The following is a 13,878-nucleotide window of genomic DNA, read 5'->3' as shown; positions in this document are numbered from 1 at the left end:
GACTTGTCATTGCTAGGTTAACGGTTGGACTGGATGATCTTAAAGGTCTTTTCCAACCTGAACGATTGTATGAGTCTATAATGCTTTTTCCTTGTGCTTGCATGGCTTTTGGCATAATGAAGTGTATCGCTGGCATAAGGTATAGGATCTATATGTGGCAAATAGTACTAGGTGCAACTAAATAATGTTCAGTGTCTAAAGACAAAACTGGAACCATCAGTTGCATATAGCTAACATAGTAGTTTCTAAACTTTCTAATCAGGATTAATTTAGAGTATTATGGCCATAGCAGCATCTTATGCTGGTTCTGGCATTAGGAAACTGGCTGTCAGGGGTTCACTCACATGTTTGTTCTTGCTGTGGGTCTCGCTGTCTGAAAAGACAAGGAAATAGGTTACTGGATTGAGTTTAGTTTTAATTTAATGACATCTGTTCAGGTCTGCAAAAAGTTGTTGCTGCCATAAGTTAAGTTTTTGAACAGAGGATGTGGAACTGACTGCGAAAGTTACCAGAGTAGCTAAAGCATAACTGCCTATGTATTACCATGCTTCAAATAAGTAGGACTAAGTAATGTCTTTCCCTCTGTAGATCTGGGATATATTATCAGTTGTGTTGATGATAAAATGTGTAATCACTGAATACATTTTGTCACAGTTGGATGAAAATCAGTAAGAGTGTTCCTCTGGGATTTCAGACACAGATGTCAGCAAAGATATTTGGCTCAACTACAAATTAGAGGTTAGTTTCATTTGTGTGGGTTATGAAGAAAACCACAAGTTTAAAGTAGGCTTACTAATGCAGAATGGGCTCTGTCTATTTATGAGCAGATAATAGAATAAGTGTTTGTCCTAAAGCTATATGAAGGCTACCTTTTTGAAGCCTGTTAGACCCAAATATGACCAACCACGTTTATAACTTGACCCAACCATCTTTTTCAAGAATATTACTCTTCCTTGCCTCATGTGCTGAGACCGGCTGTAACAATGCTGTTGTTACAAAATCTTTTAATAAAGAAGGGGGGGGCAGCAATAATCTACAGGCTGCTTAGTTTCATCTACTTTGCAAAAGCAGCACTGCCATTGTATGAGTGAGACAAGCATTCAAGGGAAAAAGTGTATTTATTCATTATCATTTCTATTTTCTTCTCATATACAATTTGACAGCCCTTGTTTTAGGGGAGTGATACTATAATTGTAATTTGGAAAACATAGGGTTCTGATCTCAAGGGCAGTGTTTACTCGGATACCAGTCCTGCTGTATCATTATCAATGTTATAGTGGAAACTGAATGTGGCTTCTCAAATGGGGTTTGTGGTATGCAGTAGCCAGATGTAGGTGAACACTGCATGTCTATGCCTGACTAGTTTTCCAGTGGGAGAACAGATGCAAATTTTAATAGCATCGTCAGTATTGTCCTTCAGCTTATCTGAGCTGACTCCAGAAGCTTATCAAAGAAAAGTTCTGCTCTTACACATCTTAAAAAAAAAAAAAAAAAAAAAAAAGTAGTTCTACTAGTGCATGTAATCAAGACAGCAGCACTGTAGCAGCAACTGTCTTTGATGCAAATTTAAGTCTTGCTGAAAGTCACTTTTCCAAAAAAGCAGATGTTGGGGGTTGTGAGTTTCCTTATTACAGGAGGGAAGTTTGTGCAGACTGTTTTGGGGTAGAGCAGGGAATAAATAAGGCTTAGTCACTTGTATTCTGCATATCCTGGAAAATGTTTTGAATTGGAGTCTCAGCTCCTATGAGAACAGTGATGTGAAATGCTTGTATTCTGTTCTTGTTACAGTTAGATTTCTCTACTGGCCTTTTCATTTAATGACTGCTGTAACCATTTTTTATTTCTGATTGCATTTTCAGGCTTGCTTTTGCATTCCTTGCATTTGGTTTTCATTTTGATGGCTCTAACTGTTAAAGAATATCACTCATCAGCTTTCAATTAAATACATGAACACAAAAAATAGCATCATTAATAGAAAGTGAAATGATGTTTTGCTTGAGATGGGAGAGCCTGTTTTAAAAGGCTGACATTTTTATCAGTAGGCTTTCAGATGATGTAGAAATAGTTGGGGAGAGAAAGCTTGCTGAAGGGAGTTGTTCAGCTCTGTGTTCTGTAAAGCTGTAGGTTTATGCAAACTAAAACATGGGAGAATGTTCTGAGAAGAAACCAAGCTCTTCACATGTTTGAAGGCAAAACCTGCAGCAAATGTTACTTCTGCAATTGTTGTTCCGAACAATTTTGTGTATTGCATGATGCCTATACCTGACAGGAGTTAATCACTGTGTTGCTTCCTTCTACCTCACCTGTTTAAAAGGAGAAGGCTCTTCTTGGAGTTTCCTTTGGGGAACATTGTTTTCCCAAGCAGCAGAGTTGACTTCTGTCTTTGCCATTGCCTGCGTGATAACTTATTCCAGAATGAAGCTATTTAGGTTTATCTTTGCTCTACAGCTTGGGAAAACATAGAGGCATAGCTGGTCACACACATCTGCACCCAGTACTAAAAGCAGTTGGGTGCTTTACATCATCTCATGTTGGTTGTTTAGTGAGTCACTTTTTGGGCAGAGAACTAGAGAACACTGGAAACAGCAGCATAAAGAATATTTTTATCAGCATTCCCTGTATGTTTTAAAGCTTCGGCTTTATTATTGTCAAAAAGACTGTGAACTGTGTTGAAACAGGTTGCTGTAAAACTTTGGCCCCATTAAAGCAATAGGTGTGTTCTAGCTGGACTTTTGGAAACGTGTTTTCGTAAAGTAGGTTGCTGAGTAATGCTTAAAGAACAGTCTCTGCTCATGTACTAAATGCCCCTATGGAAATGAGTCAGATTTTCTTTTTCTTCTGCTTTTTATCTCACTTCTTCTGACAGGTTAAAATCTGCCCAATAGCTAAGTAAGCAAGAATTCTCTTCTCCACATAATCTAAACTACAGCATATGAGCTGGTGCTGGGTCCCCAAACAATGTGAGCGGATGTTACCTCTTTAGAAGAGATTTTCACTGTCCTTCATCTTTGCTGTGTCCTCCACTCAATAGGCAAAGATTTTGCAATGTTTCAGTGAATATATTCCAGTACCTTAAGTTCTTCTAGTTCTTCTGAAGAAAAGTGGCCATATACAGGGAGTTTTATAAGAATTCATACAGTTCAAAAGAAGCAAAATTCAAGTGGTGCCTGTTGTAGCCCTTTCCAAAAAGGACCCCAGCTGTCCTGCTGGACACCGACCAGCTGCCTGGTGAATCCTGATGCCGAAGCACAACGCGCTCTGAAGCTTTCCTGTGGCTGAACAGGATCCATGTTCTTCTCTGGCTTTGAGTCCGGTGGCACCGTCGAGATGGCTACCTTCCATCCAGTGCTCTTTGAAAAAGGAGATGAAATACTTCAACTGCTTCCAGCATTTGCCCAGACTCTCTACCAGTTTTTGTGAACTGGGAAAATGTTTTTTTAATGATAGTTCATAGGAATGTTACTTCTAAAATCAGATATCCCTAAAGCTGATGCATGGTTGTATAGGAAAGGCTTGAAAAACGTCATGCTTCTCAGCACAAAAATTTGTGGGTTTGGACAAATCAAAAAAAGTCAATCCGTATCCCCTTCATCTTGTTTGTTTTTTCACTACAGAATAACTTGAGGTTTGGTTTGGTGTCACTTTGGGACTTTTGTACTTCAGGTCAGTTTTCTCCTTCCAAACATAAACCTCCCATTTCCTTCTATTAGCTACTACTTATTCTGTTACTTTCCTCCTCTTCCCCATGAAAGAGAAAAATGCACAGGAGCCCTTTTTTCAGGGTTTTTACCTTCTGTAGCCTTATCCTAAATTTCAGCCTCTGTAGTCCCTAAAATCTGATGCTGCACATGATCATCTTTGCTTTTGGAGGAATTCTTTCCTTCCTTGCATCCCTCCCTTCAAAAAACCCAAACAAAAAAACCCCAAAACTAGAGCTGCTGCATCCCTCCCCTCAAAAAAACCCAAACAAAAAAAACCCACAACACCCAAAACCAGAGCTGCTGCAATGGAGCTAGAGCAAAATTGCTGTGATGAGGGAACACAGCCCACTGTTTGGGGTTGTCTTCCTTTGAGTGTGGGCAGTAGGGCTTACACTCCAACACCTGCCCCAGGAAAATGTTTTAGGGGTGAGATGGATGAGAAGTTCATTGGCAATATTGTGTATGTAAGTTCTGTTGTCTGTTACAACCTGAATTTGTACATTGCAATTAAATTTCCCAGGCTGTCAGTACTCATGCTGCACTGCCCTGTGTCAAATTAGAAGTCTTCAGTGTTTGGGGCATCTTTACTCTGATTCATCTCCTGTCTCCAAAAGTAGTCTCTTGAAGGATACAAGGAAGCTTGAATCAATGAGATGAATGTTTAAGATCCTTTCCATTTCGAAGGGTACAGTCTCACTGATAAGTTTTGGGACAGTGAAAGAAGTCAAACTGCTGTTGTGAAATGGATTTCATTAAAATATTTTGAAGATCACAGTGTACTCGAGTGAGGAGATTGAATCCATTTCTTTTGTTATACCTCGAGATCTCAGCATGAACAATGGCTGTGCAGTCTGAGCCTGGCTAGACTACTCCACATCTGCTCTGAATCTCAGCTTCTGCTGAGGGCACTGCGTAGGACTGCATGGGTTGGGACTTCTGCCTTGATGGAACTTCCTTCAAGATCATGGTTCTTAGAAAAGATGATGCGTGACACAACGTACAACAGTTTTCCTCTGAATACTTTTCTACCTTCAAATTTCTTCTGGAGTGTTGATTTGAAATGCACCTTTTGATCATGATTTAGATGGCGCTCTGTTAGCAATTTAGGTGGTGTTGAAATATTTCTACTTTGGTAACTAGAAAATAGTTTGACACGGCACAAGGACAGGTCCTGTATGAGGAACAATTTTACATACTGCTCTGAAAGATGTGAGGTTGTGGTAAGCTGAAAGAAAATGCTGCTTAGAGCAGCATGTCTCGCATGTATTTACAGCTGTATTATTATTATTTTTAAGTAGGCTCTTGTGCAGCAAACTTCTCAGTAGTGCTGATTATTTCTGTGAATTGGTTCTCCTATGAGGTTTATACCTGGCGCCTGGATGGATGGTTAGTCTTTAAAATATCTGGGGAAAACAGCCCTGGGCTGTTTTTATTTAAAAGGGCTTTTTCTTTTGGCTTTGGTAGGTCTCCTAGCCATAGTGTGTCACTGCTTGGGCCTGACTTCATTCTCCATGTTCCACAATGAAAAGCTAGTTCTTTGTTCTCAATCACTGTAGCTCTGTGCTTATGCTAAATTTTGTGTTTTCCTTACTCTTACCCAAAAATCTATTTCCATGTATCGACCAAAGAGTATGTTTTAATAGCCATTTGAAGACTTTACCTATGGAGGGGTAGAAAACATGCTGTGGTATTTCTTCTGTCAAGGCAGATGAGGAACTGCTTTAGTTAATAAGCAAAAAGGAGAATCTACTTGTTCCTTGCATTTTATATTTATTTTTATTGTAAAGTCTTCTAGACCTGACATTGGATACTATAAAGTACAATTGTTCTTATCGAATATTTCAGATTTTCATAGACAATAAAATGTCTGCCGCAGACTTTCATCCAAAGAGTTAGTAAAAGCCTGGGCCTACTGGCTAGGAGATAAAGCTATTCCTTCCTGAAGTGAGCCGAGCATGTGATGCTGGGTAGTGACAATCTTTGAGTGATGAAACATGGCAAAAGTTCTAAAACATATCCAGCTCATTAATAGTGTGCTAATTATGCTTGATAGGTAAAGGAGGGCTTATCCTTTTTATCTTCCTCATGTTAACTTTGGGACGATCATCTCAACCCTGTTGATCACGGAACCTCTGACACTGCTGTAGTTTCGCAGCTGTTAGACTATGGTCTGGGTTGAAAAGAAAACCATTTTTCATCGAGCAGTGAAAATAGTTGGGAAGTTGAGGTTTTTTTGTCTTTGCAACTTCATGCAAAGGCTGGAATGAAGACGAGATGCTGTGTTACTTTATAATACAGAAGTCAAAGATCCCAGTGTCATTTATCTGACAGCGAGCATCTTCCATTTCTTCCGTCTCAGCATGTGAAGTAACAAGCCTTGCAAACTAGTGAGGGGTGCTTGTGAAATGCCCAAAAGAATTCTGAATTTGAGCCAGCCTCCTCTTCAATCGCTGTTGTCCACCATTCTGCAGGTGTCCCATAGCAGATAATCTTTTAACCTGTGCAGTAGCTGTGGATGCTCATGAAGAACCGAGTGCAGCAGAAGTCTGGCAGGCTTTAGGAGGTGAAACAGTGGTTGGGAGGTGTGGGAGAGGACTGGATAGCTGGGGAGTTTTCAAACAAAACAGATCTTTATCAAAAAAGCCAATTAATCAAAACTGAAATATTTCTTAAAGGTGTTGGTTTTTATGAAAGTTCACAGAAACACAAGCAAAGCTATAATGGGAGTGTTTTCATTGGAAGCCTGCCTGGCTTTCTGCCAACTTGTCTGCTGTTTTCTGTAATGAGATATTGAAAGACTTCAAGTCTTTGAATATGTCTTACTCTTTGGCATCTCGCCTGTTTTGGGGGAGGAGAGCAAAAATGTGAGCATGCCTGAGGTTCTGTGGCCAGCAATAATGCGATCGAGTAGCTTCCTTCTCTGTCCCTTGAGGAGTTCTCAGTGTGTGTTAGTTGCCCTTTGAGGAAGGGCAGCTTTGAAGGGCATCGGTGCTCAGTACTTTACGAAAGGGGTCTTGGCAAGAGAACTGACGAGCTGAGATGTGGAGCTGCCAAGATAACTTACCTGCCAGTGGTGGGGAATGAACTGCTGTCAGCAGGTGCGCATGACCCTCCTCTTTGTCAGCTGGAAAATCTCTGCAAAAGCATGGTGCCTTACTGCTCTGGCTTGCATGCGTAGTACACAATTTCATGGAAATGGTGTGCAAAAAGCACCTTTGTTCAGCAGATGCTTTTTTCTCAGGTGTCTTGAGGGGATCTTGTGCAGCAGGGACAAGTACAGGACTATTGCAGGAGGGAAAGATTTTGAGGCTTTGTCTTAAAAGTGTTAGAGAAATTGAGAAAAGTGTTAGAAATGGAGTGAGACTACAGAGAGCAGTTAAAGATTGGGGAGATTTTTTATTTTTAAAAAAAGCTAGTCTACATTTTCATTCCAAGTCTTCATCTGTACCTCCAAAGGGAAAACCCTTCTGTCCTTAAGGACTATGTCATTAAAATGTTAGTTGGCCTAACTGTGGATTACTTGCATGTTTCCATAGCAATGACACTTTCTAGAGCTTTATGTTACAGTTTGTAGGGTATCTACTGTACGTCAGCCTTTTTGAAGCTGTGTAACTATCTCAGAAATCTTCTGATCTGTTTTCCGCTTGTCACAATGCGGAGGGAGAGTAGATTGAGAGCATCAGAAAGAAGGCTAGTAAACAAGCTCATGGAAGTGCTGAGTGACTTAAAATTGACTTTATCAGAGTACTTGGTAGTTGTGATTATTTGTAACAGTAAGATAGAGTTAATACTGCATTTAAACCTGCTATGCTTTTAAGTATCTGGCCTGCAGCTCTTAGAAAATACTGGAAGAAATAAGTTATGGAGCCATTCTTAGAATAAGTGGCATCTGCCTTAAAACTGCAAATTAGAGTTTAATTAACTGGCAGGTTTATCTTGTACGCAAATACTGCAGCGAGAGAAGAAATGACTGCTTGACTGGATGCTCTGTGGGATGTAGCGCTTGGAGATCCAAGGCATTCTTTTCTTACTCCTCCTGAACTACTGCTATTGAAAACCCTCACACATGGCTCTTAGATCATGTACACTTGTGAAGTTTTTGAGTCAAAACCTGACTGGGAAAACTGCGTATCTCATGGATGTCACAGTGTACTTCGCTGAAGTTAAATTCGGGATTAATATAGGCTACTATTTTCTACAAGAGACTTTAATTAAAAAAAAAATACAACGGTGCTAAACTTCAGACACTTGCCAGCCTTCTTGGTTGTCTTGGTGTTGGAGGTGGTTTGAATTTCAGGGAATCAAGTCAGTTAAATCTTGAGTAGCCTTTTTAAAAAGCAATTCTACGCAGTCAAGAAAGCATCAAAAAAATTACCTTGGCAAAGCCTAATCAATAGGCTTTTCTCTCTAAGGACCTGCGCTGCGGCTCTGCGGAGCAGCTCAGCTGAAGCCTACCTGCTGGAGCCGGCCCGCTCCCGGGCCCTGACGTCAGCAACATCCGATCCTGGGCCTGGCCGGCATTGGCGCCGCCGCCTCAGCCTTCCGGGCCCTGACGTCAGCAACATCCGATCCTGGGCCTGGCCGGCATTGGCTGCCGCCGCCTCCGCTCCATCACCAGCTCTTTTTTTATTTCCCGCCTTCTAAGTGACACTGATCTGGGATTGGGATTTAGCTCAAGCTAGGCTGCTTGGGGAAGCTAGAAAGAGGGCACTAGAGTTGCTAAAGAAAGAAAAACCAGAGATGCCCGCTGACGTGTGAGGGAGAGCCAGTCTGCTCTCATTGCTGCATGCCAGGCGGTCACTGAGGGCTGAACCTGGTCTTGGGAATGCACTCATGTGGGAGTGGAAGGGTCCAGCTGAGTTGTTGCCTTTTGGGTTTTGGAAAGATCTGTGCGGTAAAGCTGTCCTAGAGACATGGTAGGGGAAGGATGCTTGTGTATCTGGTGCTACAGCAAGTTCTTTATTAGAACAGATAGATCTGTTGTGCTGTTAATCACTTGAGATCAATGTTCTTTCTTTCCCAGGAAAAAGGAGACAAGAAACCATCAGGATCGTTCACTCTAATCAGAGCTTGTTTTGAGATAAAGTAAGATTATGCCTGTGGCTAGATCAGAATTGGACCCAGTGACATGGAAAGAAACACCGCTGCTCTTGAAAGCATTTCTGTTGACTTCAAGCCAGCCTTATTTTACTTTACTGTAGGATTTTAGCTCTCTAATGTTCATCAAGTAAGGTATATAAAACTGGTTTTTTTTTTAATTTAAATCAAAATCTGTAGACTCTAAGGCTCTTCGTAGCTTCTCATAGAAACACCACAGGATTTCTCCTAGCAGGGTGGTTAGTACTGTCTAGGTACTAGTAAAAACTATTTTAGGATGCCTCTTTTAGCAACCCATTGGGCCAGTGTTATGAGAACAGCGATAGGGTGGATGCTGCTCTGTTACAGTAGACTTGCCATGCTATTACAAAATGCTCCTCTTGTGTCACCACAGGTTCTGGGCTGTGGGGTTTAAACTACCTTCGTGCTCAGTTCTCCATTTGTACAGACTACAGTCGTATCAGGCTGAGAGGGTAGCCAAGAAACACTGAAATGGATGGGCATGTTAGTCTACTGGGTAAAGCAATAGCAGGTTCTGTATCCAAGACGGGAGAAATCTACTATGACTCAAAGAGTTCAAAGTATTGAAAGTAAAGAATTAGATCCATAGCTCTCTGGAAACAGGATCCACCCTTGCAGATACTTTTGTATTTTTAAAATGTGTAAGCTATTAAAAAGCACTTTTCAAAAGTCTATTGTGAAAAGGACTGGCTTCCATGAGTCAGGTTTTACAGGAACTGGTCCAAGCCTTATTCTTCTCCCTGGAAGAATTTCCTTCCAATTTTGTCATGCAGAATGAAGTTCTGCAGACAACCCCCTGATAGTGAGAACTGATACCTACCTATTAAGGGAAAGAAGGAAAAACCTCCACCTGTAGTAAGGACACTTGGTGTAATGTCTAGTGCTCTGTGTCCATATGCCAAACTCCTGTTCCTTACCTTTCTGGTCTTTGTTAGTTTGCTTTTCTGTGCCCAGTGCTTTGGCGTGAGCCCTAACAAAGCTGCTAAATAATCCCACAGTATATAAAGAGGCAAGACTTAATCTTACAAGGAGGGCTAGAGAAGTATTCAAGTACTCTAGAGAATACTTGAAAGCCTCTTCTGGAAAGCCCCTATTACCAGTGTAAAACAGGCTTTTACAGTGTAGAATACCTTGAAGTTTTTGGTACATCCAAGCCTTAACTTGAAAGACTCAGTGAAATAATTGCTGGTGCTGGTATAGTTTTCTAAGAATTCTCCACGCTGTTGTGTGTTTTTTACATGAACCTTCATGCACTTGTTGGTGACTCAGAAGCTACAAAAGATTCTGGAGTAGATCAGAACATCTACAGGTTTTCTGAGCTCAGATTTACTGCCATGTGCAGACACTGATGAAACTCAGAACTGCTGCGTCTGTCCTGTCGCTTGCTTAGAGTGTATAGGGTAGCACAGCCCACATGTGAGGTGGGGAGGAGGGAAGACCTGAAGATGCTTCCTAATTCAGGAACTTTGGATGGGGGAGGTGGAACAGCATAGGGCACAGTAAATACAATTGATTCTACACGCTTAGCCTGGATATATGCTCCTCTGACCCCACAGAAGTGGGATAGGGCTGGGAGCTTGAAGCAAAGTAGGATTAGAACTGTGTCTTACTCTCAATGGTGCTTTGTACAAATACTTACGTGCTACACAAACAACTGTAGTAGTTGAGCTAGGAGTAACTGAAGCCTCCTAACCAGGAAGCTACTTCACTGAAACCAAAGGTTTTCACCTTCCTTTTATAACAAGACCTGTTATTGCCTCACTAGATATGTGCACACCTGAAAGTTCCCAGCTCACCCCATAAAAAGAACCTGTATGCTATGGTTTAATGCTCAGTCCTGCAGAATGAATGCTGCTATCTGAATCAGGTGTTTGGTCAGCAACCCCAGGGTGCAAACGTCTGGGTCAAGGTTCAGATTTAGTTTAGATTGGCTCAATTAAAGTTTCTACTGGTTTGTCTGAGAACAGTGAAGTTACTGTGTCGGATATGCAACATGAAATGGTATTTGGAACTGCAGTTGGAACACTGTTTTCTCTTCTTTAATGTGGGAGGTGTGGCTCAGGGGTGAGCAGATGGATGGTGCCAAGTAGCACACCTCTCAGTGTTAAGCCATTCCACACTGGAGCTAGAGATCAAAATCTTCTTTCTGCTCCCTTTATTGGTATTTCTGCTTGTACACTGGCATTGTGTGTCTGAAAGATGGCTGTTGTCAGTGTGTGTCAGGCCTGCTCGCTGACACTTGTGTAATCTGATGGCTTAGGGCATAGGGCTGGGAGCACAGATGTTCAGGGTCTGACTTAAAAATGTGCTAGTAGCAAATCAATATGTGTAGCTGCTTTCTTACTTTGAATTCAAATGTTACCTGCCCCTCTAAAATGCTGTCTCATGAAATGCCTGAAGAATGCTCAGTTTCAGTGGTAGTGTTCTTGATGAAGCGTTCAGCCTCTGCAAAGCAGGGGAGAGCACTCAAGACATCTTTCTCAAAGAAAATAGTGTAATGCATTTCTGCTGACAGACAAGTCCCTACCAATACATAAGCATGCCTGTGGCTGCTGAATTATTCCTGATATAGGGCTTACGTTCAAGACCGTGATAAAGTTGTTTGAGCAAAAACTGACCAAATAGAAAAAGCTTCAGTGCGTTGTATGCCCTTACGTTGTGTAACCTATTTTGAGAATGGAAGTAAAAGCCTGTTTGCCTTGAATTCAGAATAGGGGAATTCTGGGCGGGTATGCACTAGGCCTACAGATGTGCAGTTCTGCCTGTCTTTTGGGGATTTGTAGCATCCCCTGTCCTGTGGCAAACCCATCAGCTATGTAAAGTGGTGCAGGCATTCTAATAATGTCTAATTATTAGAATTAGATATTATAATAATTAGACATTATTATAATGTCCCCTTGCCCCTTCCTTTACCACCTTCCTTTATCACCTCATGTCCTGTAGTATTCAAAGAGTCATAGCTTTTGTTCCTAACGGGAGCCTAAACAGCAAATCTGGTGTGAAATGTGAACCTTGGGTCTCTGATGGATATACCACTGCCCAGCCACCACTTCTCTCACTAGCAGCGTTTTTCCCTCTGAAGAAGAGTCCACCTGTTTGCTCTTATGGGTTGCCATAAGGACTGGTGATGCCCAAGCAACTGGAGTTTTTCCATAGTGGTGCATGGTGCTCTCCATGCTGTGGCTTTCAAACACAGTACACCTTTGTAACTTGTTTGGAAGCTTAGGCGGTGATTGCCCTTGTAGTCATGCCTGAGCCAGTCCTGCTTTTAACAAAAACTCATGTTTCCTTATACTCCATCCCTTTCCCCTCCCTCAAGCATGTGTTTGGTTTGAGTACTAGGAAATCTGGGATCGCAGTGCAGCTGTTGACTTCAAAATTCTTTAAAAATTACAAATTCCATTTACTTTGAGAGAGCTTGAAATCCAAGTTCAAGATGCACATTTTCTCTCGCTTTTTCACTGTCATATTTCATTAACAGTTTAGTGATTATTTTCCCGTTTACCTTCCTTTAATCTGTTCTTCATTTTCAGCTCTTCCTCCAAAGCCCCCCAAACCAATGACTCCAGTCAATACAAATGGAATAAAGGACAATTCCAGTTTCTCTCTGCAGGAAGCGGAGTGGTACTGGGGGGACATCTCAAGGTAAGCAATATTACTAAAACATTAATTAAAATATATTAATATATATTATTAAAAATAGAATAAGTGTGTTAGAATTCAAGAGAAAAAGAACATGCCTATTTCAGGCAGCATTTCAGGAGGGAAATTACAAATAGAATAAGTGTGTTAGAATTCAAGAGAAAAAGAACATGCCTATTTCAGGCAGCATTTTACAGGAGGGAAACGCTTCACGACTATACTTGGCAAAGCACCTAAATGAAAATATTTGACTGGATTCAGGACTTGTGTTTAAGTTGTTACTGTTCTGATGCAGATATTGCCTGTCTTGGTGACAGTTATTTTGGGTTTCTAAATTTCTCCAGATACACAAAGACTTTAAAAAAAAAAAAGAGAAAATTACTTCATTCAAAAGAAAAGTACTTCTGAATGTGCTAGCTAATAAGGTTTTATAAGCATACAATGCTGGGATGTATGCAGTTCAGCAAACTTTCAGTAGGAGGCTTGCTCAGAATAAAAGGAGTTGCATTCTTATTTTTGGTTTCTTTAACATTTGGTTAAAATTTCATCTGTATTAATTTCTATTACATGGTGGTATAAAAATAGCTCTTACAAATGCTAACCATCACCAGCTATACTGAGCAGATGATACAGACACATACCAAATAAATTAAGTTTTACCTCTTAAGGAAACCCTTTTCTATGTGCTTGAGAAAATAGATGGCTTGGGTTAGGTTCAGAAAATGAAGTGCCAGTTTTCATATACTTAATTGCATAAAAGAACTGAAGTGTCCAGTCATCTCTTTCCCTCTTAAGGCACTTCTGAAGAGTCTAGAATTTGGAACTGTAAGGGAAAACATGAGCATGCTGGGAGTGTGATTAGGAATTGCTCAAACAAGTGCACGTAATACTTTGTAACACTTTCTCAGATAGCGGCAAGAAGACCGTGTTTGCCACAGTAGTTCACTGAAGCTCTGAGAAGGGAAATAAAATTTTAATATCTTTATTGTACCACCCTTATCTTTATAAAGCAAACCCGCATAGATCTTGCTTTTAAAGGGCCTTGGCAGTGATATGTTTCTGTTAATTCTAAATTGAAGCAGAGTGACAAAACCTGATCACAAAACCCACTAGGCAGGGTTTGTTTAAAACTGCTCAATATTGGTATCAGTTTATCAACTGGCTTTGTTCCTCAATTAACAGTGCACGTGATGGCAGGAGCTAATGCAGTACAAATCACATTGGAGTGGCTTTATTAGATTCATAGAATCATAGAATAGTTTGGGTTGGAAGGGACTTCTAAAGGTCATCTAGTCCAACCCGCCTGCTGTGGGCAGGGACATCTTCAACCAGATCAGGTTGCTCAGAGCCCTGTCCAACCTGACCTTGAATGTTGCCAGGGATGGGGCACCCACCACCTCTCTGGGCAACCTGTGCC

At 41.0% G+C, this 13,878-nt stretch overlaps 1 protein-coding gene across 3 annotated transcripts in view; it reads left to right on the top strand.

The window, feature by feature from the left end:
* PIK3R3 (phosphoinositide-3-kinase regulatory subunit 3) overlaps positions 1-13,878 on the top strand; it is a 91,357-nt gene that overhangs the window by 58,978 nt on the left and 18,501 nt on the right. For all 3 annotated transcript variants that reach the window (XM_019474165.1, XM_019474166.1, XM_009287318.2), the window contains one exon: positions 12,353-12,464. In XM_019474165.1, the coding sequence (XP_019329710.1) occupies positions 12,353-12,464 (112 nt within the window). The remainder of the gene's footprint in view (positions 1-12,352; positions 12,465-13,878) is intronic.

The sequence above is a fragment of the Aptenodytes forsteri genome, unplaced genomic scaffold (assembly GCF_000699145.1).
Source record: "Aptenodytes forsteri isolate BGI_AS27 unplaced genomic scaffold, ASM69914v1 Scaffold119, whole genome shotgun sequence".
Lineage (NCBI taxonomy): Eukaryota > Metazoa > Chordata > Aves > Sphenisciformes > Spheniscidae > Aptenodytes > Aptenodytes forsteri.
The sequence above is the reverse complement of the archived record's forward strand: the minus strand, read 5'-3'. Positions and strand labels throughout refer to the sequence as shown.